Genomic DNA, 25,869 nt, shown 5'->3' on the forward strand with positions numbered 1-25,869 from the left:
ATGACCTGCAAAGGCGATGAACAGGAGACTGAATCTTGAAGGGTAATATTTCTACAGCACAAACTTCAGCTTTTCGATGCTGCAGTGAGTGAGCGACGCTGTGAGGAGTTAGACTTGTGCAGTGGAGAGGTACCAAACGAAGTGCCATCTTATTATTTTCATTAGTTTTGCTACGTCGATGAGAGAAGCGACTGATCATGTGGAATTCTTTAATACACACGCATTGCGATGACCATGTAAGGCCAGGAATTTTGAAGGAATATAGTTTTCGTAATTGCGTTTTATTTTATTTATTTATCTATCTACTTATTTATTTATTTAGGGTTGACTTGAGAGTCTAAGTGCATGGATGTCGTGATGGTTTTATTCAACCAAGAAGCAGACAAAGGAGGAAATAGGGTCCATAACCATAGTGAAGAAAACATACAATAGGAAGAGGTAGCTACGAATATTTCAACTGATCCTAGAGACGACATTGGAATGTTCTAGAACAGTCGTTCTTAAACCTGTGGGGAATTCCCCACTGGTGGGGAATGGCGGAGCTGCTAAGTGGGGAATGACCGGTCGGACAGAAGAACCACTGTAGTTTTTTTTTTTAACGATGTGTTTTTTGTTTCTTTTAGTTTGTTTCTGGTGTCTTCTTGTTGTCACATTTCGTGAATTTGTTTCCACCCACAAATAATCGATAGTGCTTCAAAATTTAATACATTACATCCAAATGTTGACTTACTTTACAAATCACAACCATTTACAGATTGTTTTGATAACAAAAACAACCAATATATGAGGTATTGTAAGTCATGTTTGGGTAAAAGTGACAACAAGGCAAAACAAATGCAAAAGTCTCATTAACCTGTATGCGTCTAGTGTTGCATTTTTTGTATGTTTTTTATGGGCCAAATAAATTGAGAAAAAATATAACGAATCTTTTCATATGTATTTTATTTCCATGTGATAACTGTTAGTAAAAAATCTAATATATGCAAACAAAAATTAAGGGCACAAAAAAGCAAAGCGTATATTTACGTACTAAACACTGCATGGGTTAAAATCGAATTTGTCAAAGACCGATGCTGTGGTGGGAAATGGAGAGCTGGCTCACTAAAAAAATGGGGAATTGGAGAAAAAAAGGTAGAACCCCTGTTCTAGAACAATAGCTCACCGTAACTCCGCACTAATACGCGTTCGGACGGAGACGTCTTAGTGATGTCACAAATACATACACACACACACACACACACACACACACTTACGTCGGACCGACGGCGAGGATTGACGTCCTGAAGAAAAGTGAAATTTTCGTGGATCTCAACGCAAAAGAAGTACCTATTGTATTTGCGGGGAAGAGGATTGCTCGTGGTGTAGTGGGAAAGTGAGGAAAAACGAGAAGGGGAGGAATTACTGAGGGAAATGGAAGGAAATGAGGAAGGAGAGGACTTGGTCCAGGCAGGCAGACGCCATGTAAACAAGCGCGGGCCAGAGCAATTTAGTGACGATGAAGGGACTAACAAAAATGTAAAGATTAGAAACAGATAAGAGCAGCACAATAGAAGGTGAGGATAATAATTTCCATGGATTTAATGAGGGAGGGGGCGGATACCAACCTCCCCCGACTGCCAAGACTAGAGGAAAAACTTGAACAAATGACCGAACTTTGGGAGATTAGGTTCGGTAGAATGTCAAACATTGCGCAAAGGGTTGAAAGATTGGAAGAACTAGAGAAGGCGAAGAAAAACTTAACTAAAGAAATGGAAGAATTAAAAAGACAGTTAAAAGAAAAGAGGAGAATGAAGAATTAAAGAGGAATAATAAAGAAAACAAAGAGGCCATAGCTAAAGAAGCTAAGGGTTGGAGGACAATCCAAGAAAACAGTAAAGTTGCATTTACTGACATAATTAAACAGCAAATGAAAGAATAAACTGAAGACTCAGTTATTAAAGTGATGAGACAAAAGGAGAATATAGTAAGAGACTTAGCAGATAAAAAGAAATGTACAATTATATTAGGAATGGAAGAAAAATACAACCCAGATAGAACCACAAGAATCAATGAGGAAAATGAAAAAGTAAGCAAATTACTAGAATTAGTTCAGGAAGATGAACCTGAAATCATGAAACAAATTGAAGAGAAGAACTCGGAAAGTATAGTACAGATAAGACCAGACCAATTAAGATTAAATTCAGGTCACAAACGACGGCATAGAATATCTTATCAAAAACAGGGAAACTAGCAGCAAGTGAACAATATAAAAAGGTATGGATAAAAAGGGAAATGAATAAAGAGGAAAGAGAGGAGGAAAAAATGAAAAGACATGAAGCTAAGGAAAAAACGAGAACAGAACAGTCAGAAAAAGAGAAATTCTATTGGAGAGTAGTGAATATGAAAGTAAGGAAATTCGACATACTAGAGAAAAACAAAAAGGAAACAGAGAATACAATGGAAATGGCAGAAAACTAAGAGTGTCTTACACAAATATAGATGGAGTAATAACAGGATTGAATGAGCTGAATGATTATCTGAAGGAAAAAGAACCAGACATAATGGGAATTGTAGAAACGAAATTAAAAGGTCCACTACCACCCAACAGTGTAGGACATGACGCATATAATTATTGGATTAGAAACAGAGAGACAAAGCAAGGGGGTGGAGTTATGTTCCTGACTAAGAAGGATATAAACGTGAAGAGTGTCACATATGGAAAGAATACAGTAGAGATGATTATGATCGAAGTGGAAGACAGAGATAAGAAGAGCAGAAAGTTTGTGATAAATTATGTGCCTCCAAAAACAGCCTCGTGGGAAGAGAGTGAACATAAAAGTATGTTAGAGGACACAAAGATAACATTAAATAAGATCATAGAAGATGGAGGAAGATTAGTTATGATGGGCGACTTTAATTGCAAAGAAGTATGCTGGGAAGAGATGACAGTAAAGGGTGGAGACGGCTCATGGGGAAATGTTCTACTCGAGATGATTATTGACCATACAATGACACAGTGGATACAGGAGAACACTAGGTATAGAAATGAAGAAGAACCATCGAGACTAGACCTAATAATCACATCTGAACCTAGAATAGTAGAAAAGATTGAATATAAAACACCAATAAGTAAAAGTGACCATATACTGATTGAACTGGAACTAAATGAGGAAAAATACATGAAAAGAAATGAACAATACAGAAAAGGAAGAATGATGTATGAAAAAACAAACTTTGATAAAATAAGAGAATTCTTTCAAAAAGAAAACTGGGAAGGAATATACAAAGAAGAAACAACAGTGGAAGAGAAATGGAATATTTTGACAAAAAATTATATATAAAAAAAAAAAGGAGTGGAAAAGTATGTCCCAAGACAAAAACTAGTAAAAGAATATGTAAAGTGCTGGTACAACAAAAGTTGTAGGGAGTTATATGACAAAAGAGACAAAGCTTGGACCAAATGGAAAAATCCAAAAGACCTGAAAAATGGAAAATATATACTTGTTATAGAAATGAATATGTACAAGCGTGCAGAGAGGAAAAGAGAAAATATGAAAAAGATGTCATAGAAAAATATAAAGATCAACCAAAACTATTTTACAGATTTGTAAACAGTAAACTGAAAAACAAACAAGATTTGGAGAAATTAAGACAAGGAAGAGTTGAATACACAGAGGAAATTGAAATGGTATAAATTATGAACAAGCATTTTAAATCAGTGTTTACAAGGGAGAACATACAACCTGAAGAGATCGAATGGAAAGAGAAAGTCCCCCCTATGAGAGAAATAGAAGTAACAAAGAATGAAATATTGAAACACTTGAGTAATCTTGATGTCAGAAAATTGCATGGACCAGATGAAATAGCAAACTGGATTTTGAAAGAATGCAGGAATGAACTGGCAGACAAAATACATAGCATAATAAACAGTTCCTTGAAAGAAGGAAAAGTCCCAGAAGATTGGAAAAAAGCAAATATAGTACCTATATATAAAGGGGGAAATAAAGAAGACCCTACCAACTACAGACCAGTCTCTCTAACAAGTACAATAGCAAAAATTTATGAAAGAATTGTCAAAAGTAGATAGATAAAATATTTAGAAAAAAAAAAACGTTCCAGGCAGTTTGGATTCAGACAACGACAATCATGTGTCACCAATTTAATATTTTTCTATTCAAGGCTAATAGATATATTACAAGAAAGAGATGGACGGGCCAATTGTGCATTTCTAGACCTAAAAAAAGCTTTTGACAAAGTATCACATATGAAGTTGCTTAAGAAATTAGAAACTGAAGGAGGAATACAGGGCAAACTGCTTAAATGGATGGAAGACTTTTTGCAAGAAAGAAAAATGATAGTGAAAAGAGACAAACACTCAAAATGGGATGAAGTAATAAGCAGTGTTCCACAAGGAACAGTTCTGGCCCCAATAATGTTTGCTATATATATCAATTATATGGATGATGAAATTGAAAGTTATATGAGCTTCTTTGCAGATGATGCAAAACTGTTGAAAAATGTGAACACGGAAGATTGTGAGTCACTACAGAGTGATCTAAATAAAGTACAGGAATGGAGTAGGAAGTGGAAGATGGAGTTCAACACTAAAAAGTGTAGTATAATGGAATTTGGAAAAAGCAAAAACAGAATAACAGGATCATATAAATTGGGAGAAGAAGGAATAAAAAAAAGTAGAAAATGAGGACCTGGGAGTCATTGTTATGAATAATATGTCACCTGAGAAACATATAAATAGGATTTTTGGAGAAACTTATAATTTAATAAGAACAAAGTGGCATTTACATACCTGGATGAGGAAATGGTGAAGAAAATTCTAATCACTCTGATAAGACCAAGATTGGAATATGCAGCGACGATATGATCACCAAGTACAAGAAAATGTATAAGGAAACTTGAAAGAATACAAAGAGCAATTACAAAATTGGCACCAACACTCTCAAAACTATCATATGAAGAGAGACTAGCAAAACTTAAACTACAGACACTAGAGCAAAGAAGAGAGGAGATTTGATAGCTATTTACAGAATCATGAAGGCATAGAAATTATTGATAGAGAGAATCTGATAAAATGGGATGATAGAAATACAAGAGGACACGGAAAGAAAATCAAGAAAGACAGCTATAGAAGAAATGTGAAAAAGAACAGCTTTCCTCACAGAGTAATAGACAGTTGGAACAAGTTAGATGAGAAAGTGGTGTGCCGTTTTCTACCGCCTAACAAAAAATCAGTAGACGCTGACAAATAGGATGAGATCAGGCCATGGTAGAACAGCAGCCATACTGCACCAATGGGACTATCGTGAATCCCCTATATGCCCAGCATGTCATGCATCCCCACAGGACACAGACCATCTTGTGTTGAACTGTCTGGTCACAGTGATACCAGGGTGATATGGTACAGCACATGAAGCTGGCAAGGCATTCATCAACTGGACTCTTACGAATTTGAAGGTGTGAGAAATACCATGCACAACTATTAGTGATAGTACCTAGAGCCTGGTTTTGGAGAACCTCGAGCTTGTCCTCAAAGCTGAGATGAAGAGGAGAGCCCCAGAGGCATAGTCCACCACTGAATGTACCACCTGAATGTAATATGTCCGGAGGACCTTGTGCCTGGCACCCAGCTGGGACCCTGCTATGGCTCTGAGGAGATTTAATCTTGTTTTCGTGGCCTCACGGAGGTATCCGACCTCGGGGCGAAGGAGAGCCTGAAATCAATCAAGATGCCCAAGTATTGATTATCAGACACCCAGGGGAGGATGTCGCCTCAAAGAGTAAGATGGAGGCATTGATTCTGCATCCTTAAACTCATGAATGCAGGCTAGTGAGGCTATGTGTTTAGAGGCAATGACACTTTAGGTTAATATCAAATCTTGCAAATACTACTCATTTCTCATGACTACTTTTTTTTTGTGAAGCCTATTTCTAGGCTTCTTTCCTCCTTATTTCTAAGGATTACCCCCTATTCTTTTTTAATCCTGTCGTGGGTCATATTTTTTTCATTAGTGTGCATATTCTTCTTGTGAACTTTCTCAACAACACAGGTCACTCTGGAAACCACTTTTAGCTCATTAGGAAATGTAAATACATAATTTGATTGCTTAATGAGCGAATGAATCTTAAACAGTATCACTGGTCATGAAATGTGTATCCTCATACTATGTAATCTTAAAACTGGTGTAAAACTGACTCATCCAATACACCATTACCTGGCAAAACAGAAGTAATATTCAGAGACTACTAAACATTTCAAGCTTTATTAGAATACAATAGTAATCCAAAAAAAAGTTAACACTTTATATAACTTTTTCCCATTAGGATTCTTCAATAATCAATTCTTGTGGTAGATCAGTTATCTGAACAGCATAGAAATCATCCTATATATATATATATATCAACAATATTAACAGACTACAGATTTTTATTTACAAGTCTTCAGTATATCATGTAAATACAGAAAGACATCATAAACTTTAAAAAAAAAAAAAATCACAATAAAAGAAACCACAACTTAGGTTTCTCAACAGACCTTAGCACAGCACAAATTATGACAAATATGTTCTACTCTGACAAGAAGTATCCTTACAGGTCAAGAGGATAGTAATACAACTTAGTCGTGCTCTATTTTGATCAAGTTAAGGTCATACTCCTCCTTGATTTCCATGTCCTCCTTTACCCAAGTGCTTGTTATACTACCTGGAATTCCATCTGAGTTATTCAACTCCTCCATCAGCTCATGCTTGACATTTGTCAACTTAATACCAACAGGTTTCAAAGAATCACTGTCATCACTCGCCCAACAATCACTCTTCAAATCTGCAGAATATGAGAACAAAGTTTCTCTTTCGGTGCTTTTAGGGGATTCCTCTCCCGTGTGAGTACGCATATGTTTTTTCAGAGTGCCAGACCGGGTAAAGGAAGCGACACAACAAACACACTTGTACGGCTTCTCGCCTGTATGCGACCTCATGTGACTTTTTAGAGTACCAGACTGAGCGAACGAAGATTTACATAGAATACATGTGTAAGGCTTTTCTCTGGTGTGGATTCTCATGTGTTTGATGAGGCCATAAGAAGCGGAGAACGATGCCTTACAGAAAGTACAACTGTGAGATTTCTCCCCTGTGTGAGATTTGACGTGTCTTTTCAGAGAGCAGGCCTGAGAAAATGCAGCTCTGCAAATCGTACACTCATACGGCCTCTCTCCTGTGTGAGTTCTCATGTGGAGTTTCAGTTGGAAAGGCTTCGAAAATGAAAACTCACAAAGATTGCACTGATGAGGACCCTTCCTTGTGTGAGTTCTCATGTGGGATTTCAGCAACCCCGGCTTGGAGAACAAAGTATCACAAATAGTACACTTATTCTTTTCCCTTGTGTGAGTTTTCATATGGTTTTGCAAATTACTAGACCCAGAGAATGAAGCTTGGCAAAGTGTACACTTATGCGGTTTCTCCTTTATGTGGGTTCTTATGTGCCGTTCAAGATTACGAGATGTAGAAAATGAAGTGTTACATAGGCTACATTCATGTGGCTTTTCTCCTGTGTGAATTCTCATGTGACTTTTGAGAGTATCTGACCGAGCAAACGAAGCTTTGCAAAGAGCGCATTCGTGTGGCTTTTCTCCTGTATGCGTTCTCATGTGACATTTCAGGTGACCAGATTGAGAAAAGGACGCTTTGCAAATGGCACATTCATGTGGCCTCTCTCCTGTGTGGGTTCTCATATGTCTTTTCAGAGTACCTGAATAAATTAAAGTTTTACAAATAGCACATTCCTGAGGTTTTTCTGTTTGAGAGCTCATATTTCTAATAAGACCACCAGACCCAAACGCTGATCCACATTGGGTGCACTTGACAGATTTTCCCTTGTATATGATCTCATATGACTTTTCTGGGTACCATATTCAGAAAATGTTGATTCATAAAGAATACATCACTAGTGGGAAAATTAACCTTTGTATAGTGATGAGGCTTTTTCAATGTGTGAATTCTCATATGGATTTTCTCAACTCCACATTTAGAGTACACTAAGATATCATCCCACTGAGTTCACATACGACTTTCTAAAGAAGCAAAGTAGGAAATGTCACAAAAAAGTTTATTCATGAGGCTTCTTCCCTGTACGAATTATCATTTAGCTTTTTAGAATAAGACTTGGAAAATGGGGTTTCACAAAGAGCATATCTGAATGGTTTCTCACCTTCATAACTTCTCATAATATTTCCAATTTACTGAAGGATAAGAAGCTTCCTAGTGAGAGCAATGAACTTACATATCCCTTCACATATCACCAGTCAAAAAAAAAATTCACAACTTACAGCATACACTTCTGTGAATTCTCACCTTTCTGAATAAAAGTGAAGGCTCAAATTATTTGCCTGGAAATGGAAAAAAAGAAATTCATACAAATTCTTATTTGTTTGTCTTTAGATGCTGAAAAACCCTAACAAAGTAATGGCTACCTACATAAGGTCTTTTATTTTGATCAAATTTACTAGATAAAAACATTACTGGGGAGAAATATTGCAGGATTTATATTTTAGTGCTTCCAAATTTCTCATGAAAGAAATCTTGAAAATATTATTTCTTCTATTTTATTCCAATTCAGGAACAACTATTCCTTTCCCTGGATGAGTCTCTGGGCCACGCAACTTGCTCTGAAAAATAAGAAATGCATGTAATCTACATCCCTTTTCAAAATAAGATTTTTATATCATAATCCATATCTTAATTTTTTTTAGGATGAAGAACTAAATCATTCAAATTAACATGGTACAACCATCTACTGGCAGGTTGAATATTCAATGAACTACCTTTATTTTTCTTTAACTGTGTAACTATCTTCCTTATAAGGGGAAGAAGCCTTTGGTATATAGACAAATAGCAAGTGTGTGTGTGTATTTACCTAATTATAGTACACAGGAAAGGAAAAAGACTCGTTGGGTCTCCTACATTCCAATTGATCATACCTAGCCTCAAAATCATGTAAAGTTCTGTCTACATCCTTGATCTTCAATCATCATATTTAGATTTGAATTTATGGACTCTTCTAACTTGGGCTATATCATCACCTTCTAAGCTATTCCAAGTATTTATGTATCTACATGGAAAACCCCATTTCTTCCCATCTTTTAGACATGTAGTCTTCTTACAGCCCTCCTATTCTTAATTAAGAGATCTCTTCTGTCAATTTAATCTATCCACTTTTGTAACCTGAATATTGTAATCATATCAACTCTTCCTCTTTGATCTTTCAAAGTTGGCAGACCCAGTGCTTTTAGTCTCTGTTCATATGATTTATCTGCCAGGCTTTGTCTCTTCTATGTTTTGCTTCACTAAACTTTTTATTATACCAGCACTTAGTGTACAACTTTTCCTGTTTTTGTTTTGGTACGTATTTATCCACTTCTTAATTATAGATTTCTTTTGATATCGTCTATTTCTCTTCCACCTGTGTTTCTTCATTAAAGAAGCTTTCCCAACTTGTTTTTTGAAAGAATTTTCTTAAGTTTCCCAAAATCAGTTTTGTTATACATTAGTCTTCCTTTTCTGTGTTTCTCATTTCTTTCCAAATAAATTTCCACTTTTAGTTTGAGCTCAAGTAGTTGGTCACTCTTCCCAATTGGTGTCTTGTATTCCATTTTATCCATAATTTCAGGCTCTGACATAAATATCAAGTCTAGTCGCGATGGTTCTTCATTATTTCTATATCTGGTATCCTCTTTTACCCATTGAGTCATTGTGCATTCAATGGTCATGTCCAGTATTATATTTCCCCAAAGGTCATCTCCACCTTTCACTGTCATCTTCTCCCAACATATTTCTTTAGAGTATAATTACTAAGTTTCCTCCTTTCAGTATTTCATTTAATGCATGCCTTGTGTCTTCCAATATTTTAGATTGGTCACTCTCTTTCCAAGGATATCTTTTAGAGAGCACATATATCACTACAACTTTTCTACTTTTCATGTCGCTATTTTTAATTTTAATCATAATCAATTCTCAATTCCACATTATTATTTCCTTCTGTAATCTTTGTCACATTTAAGCCTTTCTAAGTCAAAAACATAACTCCTCCACCCTGTTTCTCCTATTTCTAATCCAGTGATTGTATAAACCTTGTCTGGGAGTATTTGGTGGTAGTGGACCTTTCAATTTTGTGGAAGAAAATGCAAAGGAAAGTCATTAAAGTAATTAAGAAGAAAAAATTGGGTCAGGGACACAATTTATAAAAAAAAAAGTGTATAGTAGTATATGGTATTAAAGAAAAATACAATGTAGCGAGATACGTAAGAGACAAGTGGAGAAATAGCAAGAGAAATTATGAAAGAGATACAAAAGAAGGGACACGAGATGGAAAAAGAAATAAGAGGAAATGCATAGATTGATACTATACTTTAAAGAAAAAAACAAAATAGACCTCTAATAATTAAAATAAGTTCTCACATGATGGTGAAAGAAGTACAAACAAAAACAGCAAAGTTGGCAAAAAGTGAAAATTAACAAGAATAACTGGATAAACATGGAAATGAGCAATGAGGAAGAGAAAAGACACTAAAAAAGAAACTAAAAAATGAATCTGAGAAAATGAGACAACTGAAAATGAAAAAAAAAAATGAGTTTTTGGGAGAGTGCTTGCCAAATCACTAGACTTATACAGCCATTACATGTTATGTCACCCATAGATCCTGCTTATTGAAAAAGTTTTTTTAACTCTTTAGTAATTGTGATGCTCTGCTAATATTAAGTCATCTGCATTACATAAGAACTTTAATGATGTCTCTCTAATTATATCTGTCATACATACAAATATAAAGAAAACAGTGCCTCCCCCATTTTCTTTGGAGATGGTTTGAACGTGGCAATGCTGCTGGTTTTGCCGGCCATGTCCTATGGGTCACCAGATAATGGAAGAAGTATAGTTGCACAATGCAACAAATGGGGTTAAATAAAAGAACCCAATACATTGTGTTATTTAAATGAATATAAACTCACTGGATGTCCAAATTCCATATGGTATCAACTTCTGGCATCTTGTTGGTCATCATGCTTCAGGTCCCTTTTAGCCATCTGATGGAAAAAGACAACCAAGATTTTTCTTTTTTATATCACAAAAAATGTTTTGCTTGTAATGCCTATTCATTAGGTATTTATTGGGTTTCAAATTGTAATATATTTTCTCTTCTATATATGAGATCTATTTTTTAAATACAATGGAAGTGGCAGAAAACTAATAGTGTCTTACACAAATATAGATGGATTAATAACAGGATTGAATGAGCTGAATGATTATCTGAAGGAAAAAGAACCGGACATAATGGGAATTGTAGAAACGAAATTAAAAGGTCCACTACCACCCAACAGTGTAGGACATGACGCATACAATTATTGGATTAGAAAGAGAGAGACAAAACAAGGGGGTGGAGTTATGTTCCTGACTAAGAAGGATATAAACGTGAAGAGTGTACCATATGGAAAGAATACAGTAGAGATGATTATGATCGAAGTGGAAGACAGAGATAAGAAGAACAGAAAGTTTGTGATAAATTATGTGCCTCCAAAAACAGCCTCGTGGGAAGAGAGTGAACATAAATGTATGTTAGAGGACACAAAGATAACATTAAATAAGATAATGGAAGATGGAGGAAGAATAGTTATGATGGGCGACTTTAATTGCAAAGAAATCTGCTGGGAAGAGATGACAGTAAAGGGTGGAGACGGCTCATGGGGAAATGTTCTACTCGAGATGATTATTGACCATACAATGACACAGTGGATACAGGAGAACACTAGGTATAGAAATGAAGAACCATCGAGACTAGACCTAATAATCACATCTGAACCTAGAATAGTAGAAAAGATTGAATATAAAACACCAATAAGTAAAAGTGACCATATACTGATTGAACTGGAACTAAATGAGGAAAAATACATGAAAAGAAATGAACAATATAGAAAAGGAAGAATGATGTATGAAAAAACAAACTTTGATAGAATAAGAGGATTCTTTCAACAAGAAAACTGGGAAGGAATATACAAAGAAGAAAGAACAGTGGAGAAATGGAATATTTTGAAAAAAAAAAATTATAAAAAAAAGAGTGGAAAAGTATGTCACAAGACAAAAACAAGAAAAAGAATATGTAAAGTACTGGTACAACAAAAGTTGTAGGGAGTTAAAAGACAAAAGAGACAAAGTTTGGACCAAATAGAAGAAATACAAGACCTAAAAAATGGAAAATATATACTTGTTATAGAAATGAATCCCAAGCGTGCAGAGAGGAAAAGAGAAAATATGAAAAAGATGTCATAGAAAAGTGTAAAGATCAACCAAAACTATTTTACAGATTTGTAAACAGTAAACTGAAAAACAAACAAGATTTGGAGAAACTAAGACAAGGAGGAGTTGAATACACACAGGAAATTGAAATGGCGGAAATTATGAACAAGCATTTTAAATCAGTCTTTACAAGGGAGAACATAAAACCGGAAGAGATCGAATGGAAAGAGAAAGTCCCCCCCCCCCCCAGGAATGAAAATGGAATAAAAAAGAAGGAAATATTTTAAAACTTGAGTAATCTTGATGTCAGAAAATCGCATGGACCAGATGAAATAGCAAACTGGATTTTGAAAGAATGCAGGAATGAACTGGCAGACAAAATACATAGCATAATAAACAGTTCCTTGAAAGAAGGAAAAGTCCCAGAAGATTGGAAAAAAGCAAATATAGTACCTATATATAAAGGGGGAAATAAAGAAGACCCTACCAACTACAGACCAGTCTCTCTAACAAGTACAATAGCAAAAATTTGTGAAAGAATTGTCAAAAGTAGATGGGTAAAATATTTAGAAAAAAAAAAAAAAATTGTTCCAGGCAATTTGGATTCAGACAAGGACGATCATGCATCACCAATTTAATATGTTTCTATTCAAGGCTAATAGATATAATACAAGAAAGAGATGCATGGGCTGATTGTGACTTTCTAGACCTAAAAAAAGCTTTTGACAAAGTATCACATAAGAAGTTGCTTAAGAAATTAGAAACTGAAGGAGGAATACAGGGCAAACTGCTTAAATGGATGGAAGACTTTTTGCAAGAAAGAAAAATGAGAGTAGTGATAAGAGACAAACACTCAAAATGGGATGAAGTAATAAGCGGTGTTCCACAAGGAACAGTTCTGGCCCCAATAATGTTTGCTATATATATTAATGATATGGATGACGGAATTGAAAGTTATATGAGCTTCTTTGCAGATGATGCAAAACTGTTGAAAAAAGTGAACACGGAAGAAGATTGTGAGTCACTACAGAGTGATCTAAATAAAGTACAGGAATGGAGTAGGAAGTGGGAGATGGAGTTCAACACTAAAAAGTGTAGTATAATGGAATTTGGAAAAAGCAAAAACAGAATAATAGGATCATATAAATTGGGAGAAGGAATAAAAAAAGTAGAAAATGAGAAGGACCTGGGAGTCATTGTTATGAATAATATGTCACCTGAGAAACATATAAATAAGATTTTTGGAGAAACTTATAATTTAATAAGAACAATCAAAGTGGCATTTACATACCTGGATGAAGAAATGGTGAAGAAAATTCTAATCACTCTGATAAGACCAAGATTGGAATATGCAGCAACGATATGGTCACCAAGTACAAAAAATGTATAAAAAAAAAATTTGAAAGAATACAAAGAGCAATTACAAAATTGGCACCAACACTCAAAACTATCATATGAAGAGAGACTAGCAAAACTTGAACTACAGACACTAGAGCAAAGAAGAGAGGAGATTTGATAGCTATTTACAGAATCATGAAAGGCAAAGAAATTATTGATAGAGAGAATCTGATAAAATGGGATGATAGAAATACAAGAGGACACGGAAAGAAAATCAAGAAAGACAGCTATAGAAGAGATCTGAAAAAGAACAGCTTTCCTCACAGAGTAATAGACAGTTGGAACAAGTTAGATGAGAAAGTGGTGTGCCCGTTTTCTACTGCCTAACCAAAAATCAGTAGACACTGACAAATAGGATGAGATCAGGCCATGGTAGAACAGCAGCCAAACTGCACCAATGGGACTATCGTGAATCCCCTATATGCCCCCCAGCATGTCATGCATCCCCACAGGACACAGACCATCTTGTGTTGAACTGTCTGGTCACAGTGATACCAGGGTGATATGGTACAGCACATGAAGCTGGCAAGGCATTCATCAACTGGACTCTTACGAATTTGAAGGTGTGAGAAATACCATACACAACTATTAGTGATAGTACCTAGAGCCTGGTTTTGGAGAACCTCGAGCTTGTCCTCAAAGCTGAGATGAAGAGGAGAGCCCCAGAGGCATAGTCCACCATTGAATGTACCACCTGAATGTAATATGTCCGGAGGACCTTGTGCCTGGCACCCAGCTGGGGCCCTGCTATGGCTCTGAGGAGATTTAATCTTGTTTTCGTGGCCTCACGGAGGTATCCGACCTCGGGGCGAAGGAGAGCCTGAAATCAATCAAGATGCCCAAGTATTGATTATTTATCAGACACCCAGGGGAGGATGTCGCCTCAAAGAGTAAGATGGAGGCATTGATTCTGCATCCTTAAACTCATTAATGCAGGCAAGTGAGGCTATGTGTTTAGAGGCAATGACACTTTAGGTTAATATCAAATCTTGCAAATACTACTCATTTCTCACGACTACTTTTTTTTGCGAATCCTATTTCTGGGCTTCTTTCCTCCTTATTTCTAAGGATTACCCCCTATTCTTTTTTAATCCTGCCGTGGGTCATATTTTTTTCATTAGTGTGCATATTCTTCTTGTGAACTTTCTCAACAACACAGGTCACTCTGGAAACCACTTGTAGCTCATTAGGAAATGTAAATACATAATTTGATTGCTTAATGAGCGAATGAATCTTAAACAGTATCACTGGTCATGAATTGTGTATCCTCATACTATGTAATCTTAAAACTGGTGTAAAACGGACTCATCCAATACACCATTACCTGGCAAAACAGAAGTAATATTCAGAGACTACTAAACATTTCAAGCTTTATTAGAATACAATAGTAATCCAAAACAATTTTAACACTTTATATAACTTTTTCCCATTAGGATTCTTCAATAATCAATTCTTGTGATAGATCAGTTATTTGAACAGCATAGAAATCATCCTATATATATATATATATATATATATATCAACAATATTAACATACTACAGATCTTTATTTACAAGTCTTCAGTATATCATGTAAATACAGAAAGACATCATAAACTTGAAAAAAATCGCAATAAAAGAAACCACAAAGTTCTCAGGTTTCTCAACAGAATTTAGCACAGCACAAATTATGACCAATATCTCCAAGTATGTTCTACTCTGACAAGAAGTATCCTTACAGGTCAAGAGGATAGTAATACAACTTAGTCTTGCTCTATTTTGATCAAGTTAAGGTCATACTCCTCCTTGATTTCCATGTCCTCCTTTACCCAAGTGCTTGTTATACTACCTGGAATTCCATCCGAGTTATCCAACTCCTCCATCAGCTCATGCTTGACATTTGTCAACTTAATACCAACGGGTTTCAAAGAATCACTGTCATCACTCGCCCAACAATCACTCTTCAAATCTGCAGAATATGAGAACAAAGTTTCTCTTTCGGTGCTTTTAGGGGATTCCTCTCCCGTGTGAGTACGCATATGTTTTTTCAGAGTGCCAGACCGGGTAAAGGAAGCGACACAACAAACACACTTGTACGGCTTCTCGCCTGTATGCGACCTCATGTGACTTTTTAGAGTACCAGACTGAGCGAACGAAGATTTACATAGAATACATGTGTAAGGCTTTTCTCTGGTGTGGATTCTCATGTGTTTGATGAGGCCATAAGAAGCGGAGAACGATGCCTTACAGAAAGTACAACTGTGAGATTTCTCCCCTGTGTGAGATTTGACGTGTCTTTTGAGAGAGCAGGCCTGAGAAAATGCAGCTCTGCAAATCGTACACTCGTACGGCCTCTCTCCTGTGTGAGTTCTCATGTGGAGTTTGAGTTGGAAAGGCTTCGAAAATGAAAACTCACAAAGATTGCACTGATGAGGCCCCTTCCTTGTGTGAGTTCTCATGTGGGATTTCAGCAACCCCGGCTTGGAGAACAAAGTATCACAAATAGTACACTTATTCTTTTCCCTTGTGTGAGTTTTCATATGGTTTTGCAAATTACTAGACCCAGAGAATGAAGCTTGGCAAAGTGTACACTTATGCGGTTTCTCCTTTATGTGGGTTCTTATGTGCCTTTCGAGATTACGAGATGTAGAAAATGAAGTGTTACATAGGCTACATTCATGTGGCTTTTCTCCTGTGTGAATTCTCATGTGACTTTTGAGAGTATCTGACCGAGCAAACGAAGCTTTGCAAAGAGCGCATTCGTGTGGCTTTTCTCCTGTATGCGTTCTCATGTGACATTTCAGGTGACCAGATTGAGAAAAGGACGCTTTGCAAATGGCACATTCATGTGGCCTCTCTCCTGTGTGGGTTCTCATATGTCTTTTCAGAGTACCTGAATAAATTAAAGTTTTACAAATAGCACATTCCTGAGGTTTTTCTGTTTGAGAGCTCATATTTCTAATAAGACCACCAGACCCAAACGCTGATCCACATTGGGTGCACTTGACAGATTTTCCCTTGTATATGATCTCATATGACTTTTCTGGGTACCATATTCAGAAAATGTTGATTCATAAAGAATACATCACTAGTGGGAAAATTAACCTTTGTATAGTGATGAGGCTTTTTCAATGTGTGAATTTTCATATGGATTTTCTCAACTCCACATTTAGAGTACACTAAGATATCATCCCACTGAGTTTACATACGACTTTCTAAAGAAGCAAAGTAGGAAATGTCACAAAAAGTTTACTCATGAGGCTTCTTCTCTGTACGAATTATCATTTAGCTTTTTAGAATAAGACTTGGAAAATGGAGTTTCACAAAGAGCATATCTGAATGGTTTCTCACCTTCATAACTTCTCATAATATTTCCAATTTACTGAAGGATAAGAAGCTTCCTAGTGAGAGCAATGAACTTACATATCCCTTCACATATCACCAGTCAAAAAAAAAATTCACAACTTACAGCATACACTTCTGTGAATTCTCACCTTTCTGAATAAAAGTGAAGGCTCAAATTATTTGCCTGGAAATGGAAAAAAAGAAATTTATACAAATTCTTATTTGTTTGTCTTTAGATGCTGAAAAAACCCTAACAAAGTAATGGCTACCTACATAAGGTCTTTTATTTTGATCAAATTTACTAGATAAAAACATTACTGGGGAGAAATATTGCAGGATTTATATTTTAGTGCTTCCAAATTTCTCATGAAAGAAATCTTGAAAATATTATTTCTTCTATTTTATTCCAATTCAGGAACAACTATTCCTTTCCCTGGATGAGTCTCTGGGCCACGCAACTTGCTCTGAAAAATAAGAAATGCATGTAATCTACATCCCTTCTCAAAATAAGATTTTTATATCATAATCCACATCTTAAAAATTTTTAGGATGAAGAACTAAATCATTCAAATTAACATGGTACAACCATCTACTGGCAGGTTGAATATTCAATGAACTACCTTTATTTTTCTTTAACTGTGTAACTATCTTCCTTATAAGGGGAAGAAGCCTTTGGCATATAGACAGTTAGCAAGTGTGTGTATTTACCTAATTATAGTACACAGGAAAGGAAAAAGACTCATTGGGTCTCCTACATTCCAATTGATCATACCTAGCCTCAAAATCAAGTAAAGTTCTGTCTACATCCTTGATCTTCAATCAGCATATTTAGATTTGAAGTTATGGACTCTTCCAACTTGGGCTATATCATCGCCTTCTAAGTATTTATGTATCTATACGGAAAACCCTATTTCTTCCCATCTTCTAGACATGTAGTCTTCCTTAATTTATTCTCATGACCTCTTAAAGCCCTCCTACCCTTAATTAAGAGATCTCTACTGTCAATGTAATCTATCCACTTTTGTAACCTGAATATTGTAATCATATCAACTCTTCCTCTTTGATCTTTCAAAGTTGGCAGACCCAGTGCTTTTAGTCTCTGTTCATATGATTTATCTGCCAGGCTTTGTCTCTTCTATCTTTTACCTCACTACATTTTTTGTTGTACCAGCACTTAATGTACAACTTTTCCTGTTTTTGTTTTGGTACATATTTATCCACTCCTTCATTACAGATTTCTTTGGATATCGTCCATTTCTCTTCCAGCTGTGTTTCTTCATTAAAGAAGCTTTCCCAACTTGTTTTTTGAAAGAATTTTCTTAAGTTTCCCAAAATCAGTTTTGTCATACATTAGTCTTCCTTTTCTGTGTTTCTCATTTCTTTCCAAATAAATTTCCACTTTTAGTTTGAGCTCAAGTAGTTGGTCACTCTTCCCAATTGGTGTCTTGTATTCCATTTTATCCATAATTTCAGGCTCTGACATAAATATCAAGTCTAGTCGCGATGGTTCTTCATTATTTCTATATCTGGTATCCTCTTTTACCCATTGAGTCATTGTGCATTCAATGGTCATGTCCAGTATTATATTTCCCCAAAGGTCATCTCCACCTTTCACTGTCATCTTCTCCCAACATATTTCTTTAGAGTATAATTACTAAGTTTCCTCCTTTCAGTATTTCATTTAATGCATGCCTTGTGTCTTCCAATATTTTAGATTGGTCACTCTCTTTCCAAGAATATGTTTTAGAGAGCACATATATCACTACAACTTTTCTACTTTTCATGTCACTATTTTTAATTTTAATCATAATCAATTCTCAATTCCACATTATTATTTCCTTCTGTAATCTTTGTCACATTTAAGCCTTTCTTAGTCAAAAACATAACTCCTCCACCCTGTTTCTCCTATTTCTAATCCAGTGATTGTATAAACCTTGTCTGGGAGTATTTGGTGGTAGTGGACCTTTCAATTTTGTGGAAGAAAATGCAAAGGAAAGTCATTAAAGTAATTAAGAAGAAAAAATTGGGTCAGGGACACAATTTATAAAAAAAAAAGTGTATAGTAGTATATGGTATTAAAGAAAAATACAATGTAGCGAGATACGTAAGAGACAAGTGGAGAAATAGCAAGAGAAATTCTGAAAGAGATACAAAAGAAGGGACACGAGATGGAAAAAGAAATAAGAGGAAATGCATAGATTGATACTATACTTTAAAGAAAAAAAAAAAATAGACCTCTAATAATTACACTAAGTTCTCACATGATGGTGAAAGAAGTACAAACAAAAACAGCAAAGTTGGCAAAAAGTGAAAATTAACAAGAATAAATGGATAAACATGGAAATGAGCAATGAGGAAGAGAAAAGACACTAAAAAAGACACTAAAAAATGAAGCTAATGAGAAAATGAGAGAACTGAAACTGAAAGAAAAAAATGAGTTTTTGGGAGAGTGCTTGCCAAATCACTAGACTTATACAGCCATTACATGTTATGTCACCCATAGATCCTGCTTATTGAAAAAGTTTTTTTTAACTCTTTAGTAATTGTGATGCTCTGCTAATATTAAGTCATCTGCATTACATAAGAACTTTAATGATGTCTCTCTAATTACATCTGTCATACATACAAATATAAAGAAAACAGTGTCTCCCCCATTTTCTTTGGAGATGGTTTGGACGTGGCAATGCTGCTGGTTTTGCCGGCCACGTCCTATGGGTCACCAGATAATGGAAGAAGTATAGTTGCACAATGCAACAAATGGGGTTAAATAAAAGAACCCAATACATTGTGTTATTTAAATGAATATAAACTCACTGGATGTCCAAATTCCATATGGTATCAACTTCTGGCATCTTGTTGGTCATCATGCTTCAGGTCCCTTTTAGCCATCTGATGGAAAAAGACAACCAAGATTTTTCTTTTTTATATCACAAAAAATGTTTTGTTTGTAATGCCTATTCATTAGGTATTTATTGGGTTTCAAATTGTAATATATTTTCTCTTCTATATATGAGATCTATTTTTTAAATACAATGGAAGTGGCAGAAAACTAAAAGTGTCTTACACAAATATAGATGGAGTAATAACAGGATTGAATGAGCTGAATGATTATCTGAAGGAAAAAGAACCGGACATAATGGGAATTGTAGAAACGAAATTAAAAGGTCCACTACCACCCAACAGTGTAGGACATGACGCATATAATTATTGGATTAGAAACAGAGAGAAAAAGCAAGGGGGTGGAGTTATGTTCCTGACTAAGAAGGATATAAACGTGAAGAGTGTCACATATGGAAAGAATACAGTAGAGATGATTATGATCTAAGTGGAAGACAGAGATAAGAAGAACAGAAAGTTTGTGATAAATTATGTGCCTCCAAAAACAGCCTCGTGAGAAGAGAGTGAACATAAATGTATGTTAGAGGACACAAAGATAACATTAAATAAGATAATGGAAGATGGAGGAAGAATAGTTATGATGGGCGACTTTAATTGCAAAGAAGTATGCTGGGAAGAGATGACAGTAAAGGGTGGAGACGGCTCATGGGGAAATGTTCTACTCGAGATGATTATTGACCATACAATGACACAGTGGATACAGGAGAACACTAGGTATAGAAATGAAGAACCATCGAGACTAGACCTAATAATCACATCTGAACCTAGAATAGTAGAAAAGATTGAATATAAAACACCAATAAGTAAAAGTGACCATATACTGATTGAACTGGAACTAAATGAGGAAAAATACATGAAAAGAAATGAACAATATAGAAAAGGAAGAATGATGTATGAAAAAACAAACTTTGATAAAATAAGAGAATTCTTTCAAAAAGAAAACTGGGAAGGAATATACAAAGAAGAAACAACAGTGGAAGAGAAATGGAATATTTTGAAAAAAAAAAAAAAAATAGGAGTGGAAAAGTATATCCCAAGACAAAAACAAGAAAAAAAAATATGTAAAGTGCTGGTACAACAAAAGTTGTAGGGAGTTAAAAGACAAAAGAGACAAAGCTTGGACCAAATGGAAAAAATACAAGACCTAAAAAATGGAAAATATATACTTGTTATAGAAATGAATCCCAAGCGTGCAGAGGAAAAGAGAAAATATGAAAAAGATGTCATAGAAAAGTGTAAAGATCAACCAAAACTATTTTACAGATTTGTAAACAGTAAACTGAAAAACAAACAAGATTTGGAGAAACTAAGACAAGGAGGAGTTGAATACACACAGGAAATTGAAATGGCGGAAATTATGAACAAGCATTTTAAATCAGTCTTTACAAGGGAGAACATACAACCGGAAGAGATCGAATGGAAATAGAAAGTCCCCCCCCCCCCATGAAAGAAATAGAAGTAACAAAGAATGAAATATTGAAATACTTGAGTAATTTTGATGTCAGAAAATTGCATGGACCAGATGAAATAGCAAACTGGATTTTGAAAGAATGCAGGAATGAACTGGCAGACAAAATACATAGCATAATAAACAGTTCCTTGAAAGAAGGAAAAGTCCCAGAAGATTGGAAAAAAGCAAATATAGTACCTATATATAAAGGGGGAAATAAAGAAGTCCCTACCAACTACAGACCAGTCTCTCTAACAAGTACAATAGCAAAAATTTGTGAAAGAATTGTCAAAAGTAGATGGGTAAAATATTTAGAAAAAAAAAAAACGTTCCAGGCAATTTGGATTCAGACAAGGACGATCATGCATCACCAATTTAATATGTTTCTATTCAAGGCTAATAGATATAATACAAGAAAGAGATGGATAGGCTGATTGTGTATTTCTAGACCTAAAAAAAGCTTTTGACAAAGTATCACATATGAAGTTGCTTAAGAAATTAGAAACTGAAGGAGGAATAAAGGGCAAACTGTTTAAATGGATGGAAGACTTTTTGCAAGAAAGAAAAATGAGAGTAGTGATAAGAGACAAACACTCAAAATGGGATGAAGTAATAAGCGGTGTTCCACAAGGAACAGTTCTGGCCCCAATAATGTTTGCTATATATATTAATGATATGGATGACGGAATTGAAAGTTATATGAGCTTCTTTGCAGATGATGCAAAACTGTTGAAAAAAGTGAACACTGAAGAAGATTGTGAGTCACTACAGAGTGATCTAAATAAAGTACAGGAATGGAGTAGGAAGTGGGAGATGGAGTTCAACACTAAAAAGTGTAGTATAATGGAATTTGGAAAAAGCAAAAACAGAATAATAGGATCATATAAATTGGGAGAAGGAATAAAAAAGTAGAAAATGAGAAGGACCTGGGAGTCATTGTTATGAATAATATGTCACCTGAGAAACATATAAATAAGATTTTTGGAGAAACTTATAATTTAATAAGAACAATCAAAGTGGCATTTACATACCTGGATGAAGAAATGGTGAAGAAAATTCTAATCACTCTGATAAGACCAAGATTGGAATATGCAGCAATGATATGGTCACCAAGTACAAAAAATGTATAAAAAAAAATTTGAAAGAATACAAAGAGCAATTACAAAATTGGCACCAACACTGTCAAAACTATCATATGCAGAGAGACTAGCAAAACTTGAACTACAGACACTAGAGCAAAGAAGAGAGAGGAGATTTGATAGCTATTTACAGAATCATGAAAGGCATAGAAATTATTGATAGAGAGACCGATAAAATGGGATGATAGAAATACAAGAGGACACGGAAAGAAAATCAAGAAAGACAGCTATAGAAGAGATCTGAAAAAGAACAGCTTTCCTCACAGAGTAATAGACAGTTGGAACAAGTTAGATGAGAAAGTGGTGTGCCCGTTTTCTACTGCCTAACCAAAAATTAGTAGACACTGACAAATAGGATGAGATCAGGCCATGGTAGAACAGCAGCCAAACTGCACCAATGGGACTATCGTGAATCCCCTATATGCCCCCCAGCATGTCATGCATCCCCACAGGACACAGACCATCTTGTGTTGAACTGTCTGGTCACAGTGATACCAGGGTGATATGGTACAGCACATGAAGCTGGCAAGGCATTCATCAACTGGACTCTTACGAATTTGAAGGTGTGAGAAATACCATACACAACTATTAGTGATAGTACTTAGAGCCTGGTTTTGGAGAACCTCGAGCTTGTCCTCAAAGCTGAGATGAAGAGGAGAGCCCCAGAGGCATAGTCCACCATTGAATGTACCACCTGAATGTAATATGTCCGGAGGACCTTGTGCCTGGCACCCAGCTGGGGCCCTGCTATGGCTCTGAGATTTAATCTTGTTTTCGTGGCCTCACGGAGGTATCTGACCTCGGGGCGAAGGAGAGCCTGAAATCAATCAAGATGCCCAAGTATTGATTATTATCAGACACCCAGGGGAGGATGTCGCCTCAAAGAGTAAGATGGAGGCATTGATTCTGCATCCTTAAACTCATTAATGCAGGCAAGTGAGGCTATGTGTTTAGAGGCAATGACACTTTAGGTTAATATCAAATCTTGCAAATACTACTCATTTCTCATGACTACTTTTTTTTGTGAATCCTATTTCTGGGCTTCTTTCCTCCTTATTTCTAAGGATTACCCCCTATTCTTTTTTAATCCTGCCGTGGGTCATATTTTTTTCATTAGTGTGCATATTCTTCTTGTGAACTTTCTCAACAACACAGGTCACTCTGGAAACCACTTGTAGCTCATTAGGAAATGTAAATACATAATTTGATTGCTTAATGAGCGAATGAATCTTAAACAGTATCACTGGTCATGAATTGTGTATCCTCATACTATGTAATCTTAAAACTGGTGTAAAACGGACTCATCCAATACACCATTACCTGGCAAAACAGAAGTAATATTCAGAGACTACTAAACATTTCAAGCTTTATTAGAATACAATAGTAATCCAAAACAATTTTAACACTTTATATAACATTTTCCCATTAGGATTCTTCAATAATCAATTCTTGTGATAGATCAGTTATCTGAACAGCATAGAAATCATCCTATATATATATATCAACAATATTAACATACTACAGATCTTTATTTACAAGTCTTCAGTATATCATGTGAATACAGAAAGACATTATAAACTTTGAAAAAAAAATCACAATAAAAGAAACCACAAGTCAGGTTTCTCAACAGAATTTAGCACAGCACAAATTATGACCAATATTTCCAAGTATGTTCTACTCTGACAAGAAGTACCCTTACAGGTCGAGAGGATAGTAATACAACTTAGTCTTGCTCTGTTTTGATCAAGTTAAGGTCATACTCCTCCTTGATTTCCATGTCCTCCTTTACCCAAGTGCTTGTTATACTACCTGGAATTCCATCTGAGTTATCCAACTCCTCCATCAGCTCATGCTTGACATTTGTCAACTTAATACCAACAGGTTTCAAAGAATCACTGTCATCACTCGCCCAACAATCACTCTTCAAATCTGCAGAATATGAGAACAAAGTTTCTCTTTCGGTGCTTTTAGGGGATTCCTCTCCCGTGTGAGTACGCATATGTTTTTTCAGAGTGCCAGACCGGGTAAAGGAAGCGACACAACAAACACATTTGTACGGCTTCTCGCCTGTATGCGACCTCATGTGACTTTTTAGAGTACCAGACTGAGCGAACGAAGATTTACATAGAATACATGTGTAAGGCTTTTCTCTGGTGTGGATTCTCATGTGTTTGATGAGGCCATAAGAAGCGGAGAACGATGCCTTACAGAAAGTACAACTGTGAGATTTCTCCCCTGTGTGAGATTTGACGTGTCTTTTCAGAGAGCAGGCCTGAGAAAATGCAGCTCTGCAAATCGTACACTCATACGGCCTCTCTCCTGTGTGAGTTCTCATGTGGAGTTTCAGTTGGAAAGGCTTCGAAAATGAAAACTCACAAAGATTGCACTGATGAGGCCCCTTCCTTGTGTGAGTTCTCATGTGGGATTTCAGCAACCCCGGCTTGGAGAACAAAGTATCACAAATAGTACACTTATTCTTTTCCCTTGTGTGAGTTTTCATGTGGTTTTGCAAATTACTAGACCCAGAAAATGAAGCTTGGCAAAGTGTACACTTATGCGGTTTCTCCTTTATGTGGGTTCTTATGTGCCTTTCGAGATTACGAGATGTAGAAAATGAAGTGTTACATAGGCTACATTCATGTGGCTTTTCTCCTGTGTGAATTCTCATGTGACTTTTGAGAGTATCTGACCGAGCAAACGAAGCCTTGCAAAGAGCGCATTCGTGTGGCTTTTCTCCTGTATGTGTTCTCATATGACATTTCAGGTGACCAGATTGAGAAAATGACGCTTTGCAAATGGCACATTCATGTGGCCTCTCTCCTGTGTGGGTTCTCATATGTCTTTTCAGAGTACCTGAATAAATTAAAGTTTTACAAATAGCACATTCCTGAGGTTTTTCTGTTTGAGAGCTCATATTTCTAATAAGACCACCAGACCCAAACGCTGATCCACATTGGGTGCACTTGACAGATTTTCCCTTGTATATGATCTCATATGACTTTTCTGGATCCCATATTCAGAAAATGTTGATTCATAAAGAATACATCACTAGTGGGAAAATTAACCTTTGTATAGTGATGAGGCTTTTTCAATGTGTGAATTCTCATATGGATTTTCTCAACTCCACATTTAGAGTACACTAAGATATCATCCCACTGAGTTCACATACGACTTTCTAAAGAAGCAAAGTATGAAGGAAATGTCACAAAAAGTTTACTCATGAGGCTTCTTCTCTGTACGAATTATCATTTAGCTTTTTAGAATAAGACTTGGAAAATGGAGTTTCACAAAGAGCATATCTGAATGGTTTCTCACCTTCATAACTTCTCATAATATTTCCAATTTACTGAAGGATAAGAAGCTTCCTAGTGAGAGCAATGAACT

The 25,869-nt window shown here is 35.8% G+C and overlaps 2 protein-coding genes across 2 annotated transcripts in view; both read right to left on the bottom strand.

The window, feature by feature from the left end:
• Positions 1 to 6,298: 6,298 nt before the first annotated feature.
• On the bottom strand, positions 6,299 to 11,069 carry LOC143030749 (uncharacterized). The gene is made up of 2 exons (XM_076193954.1): positions 10,995 to 11,069; positions 6,299 to 8,656 (listed from the first exon to the last, which is right to left on the bottom strand). Exon 2 carries the CDS (start codon positions 7,799 to 7,801, stop codon positions 6,611 to 6,613), a length of 1,191 nt encoding a protein of 396 aa, XP_076050069.1. The 5' UTR covers positions 7,802 to 8,656; positions 10,995 to 11,069; the 3' UTR covers positions 6,299 to 6,610.
• Positions 11,070 to 15,050: 3,981 nt separating this feature from the next.
• The window catches only part of LOC143030374 (uncharacterized), a 32,211-nt gene continuing 21,392 nt past the window's right edge, over positions 15,051 to 25,869 (bottom strand). Inside the window, exons 7-10 of the mRNA XM_076193523.1 lie at positions 24,219 to 25,499; positions 22,947 to 23,127; positions 19,842 to 19,887; positions 15,051 to 16,696 (exon numbers count right to left, since the gene is read on the bottom strand). Of these exons, the coding sequence (XP_076049638.1) occupies positions 15,417 to 16,696; positions 19,842 to 19,887; positions 22,947 to 23,127; positions 24,219 to 25,499 (2,788 nt within the window). The 3' untranslated portion in view covers positions 15,051 to 15,416. The remainder of the gene's footprint in view (positions 16,697 to 19,841; positions 19,888 to 22,946; positions 23,128 to 24,218; positions 25,500 to 25,869) is intronic.

The sequence above is a fragment of the Oratosquilla oratoria genome, chromosome 12, assembly GCF_046742065.1.
Source record: "Oratosquilla oratoria isolate Oo_2021 chromosome 12, ASM4674206v1, whole genome shotgun sequence".
In the NCBI taxonomy this organism is placed as follows: domain Eukaryota; kingdom Metazoa; phylum Arthropoda; class Malacostraca; order Stomatopoda; family Squillidae; genus Oratosquilla; species Oratosquilla oratoria.

Bases quoted from the DNA above. Each gene is read 5' to 3' on its own strand.
- LOC143030749 (XM_076193954.1), bottom strand. From the start codon at position 7,801: ATGAGCTCTCAAACAGAAAAACCTCAGGAATGTGCTATTTGTAAAACT.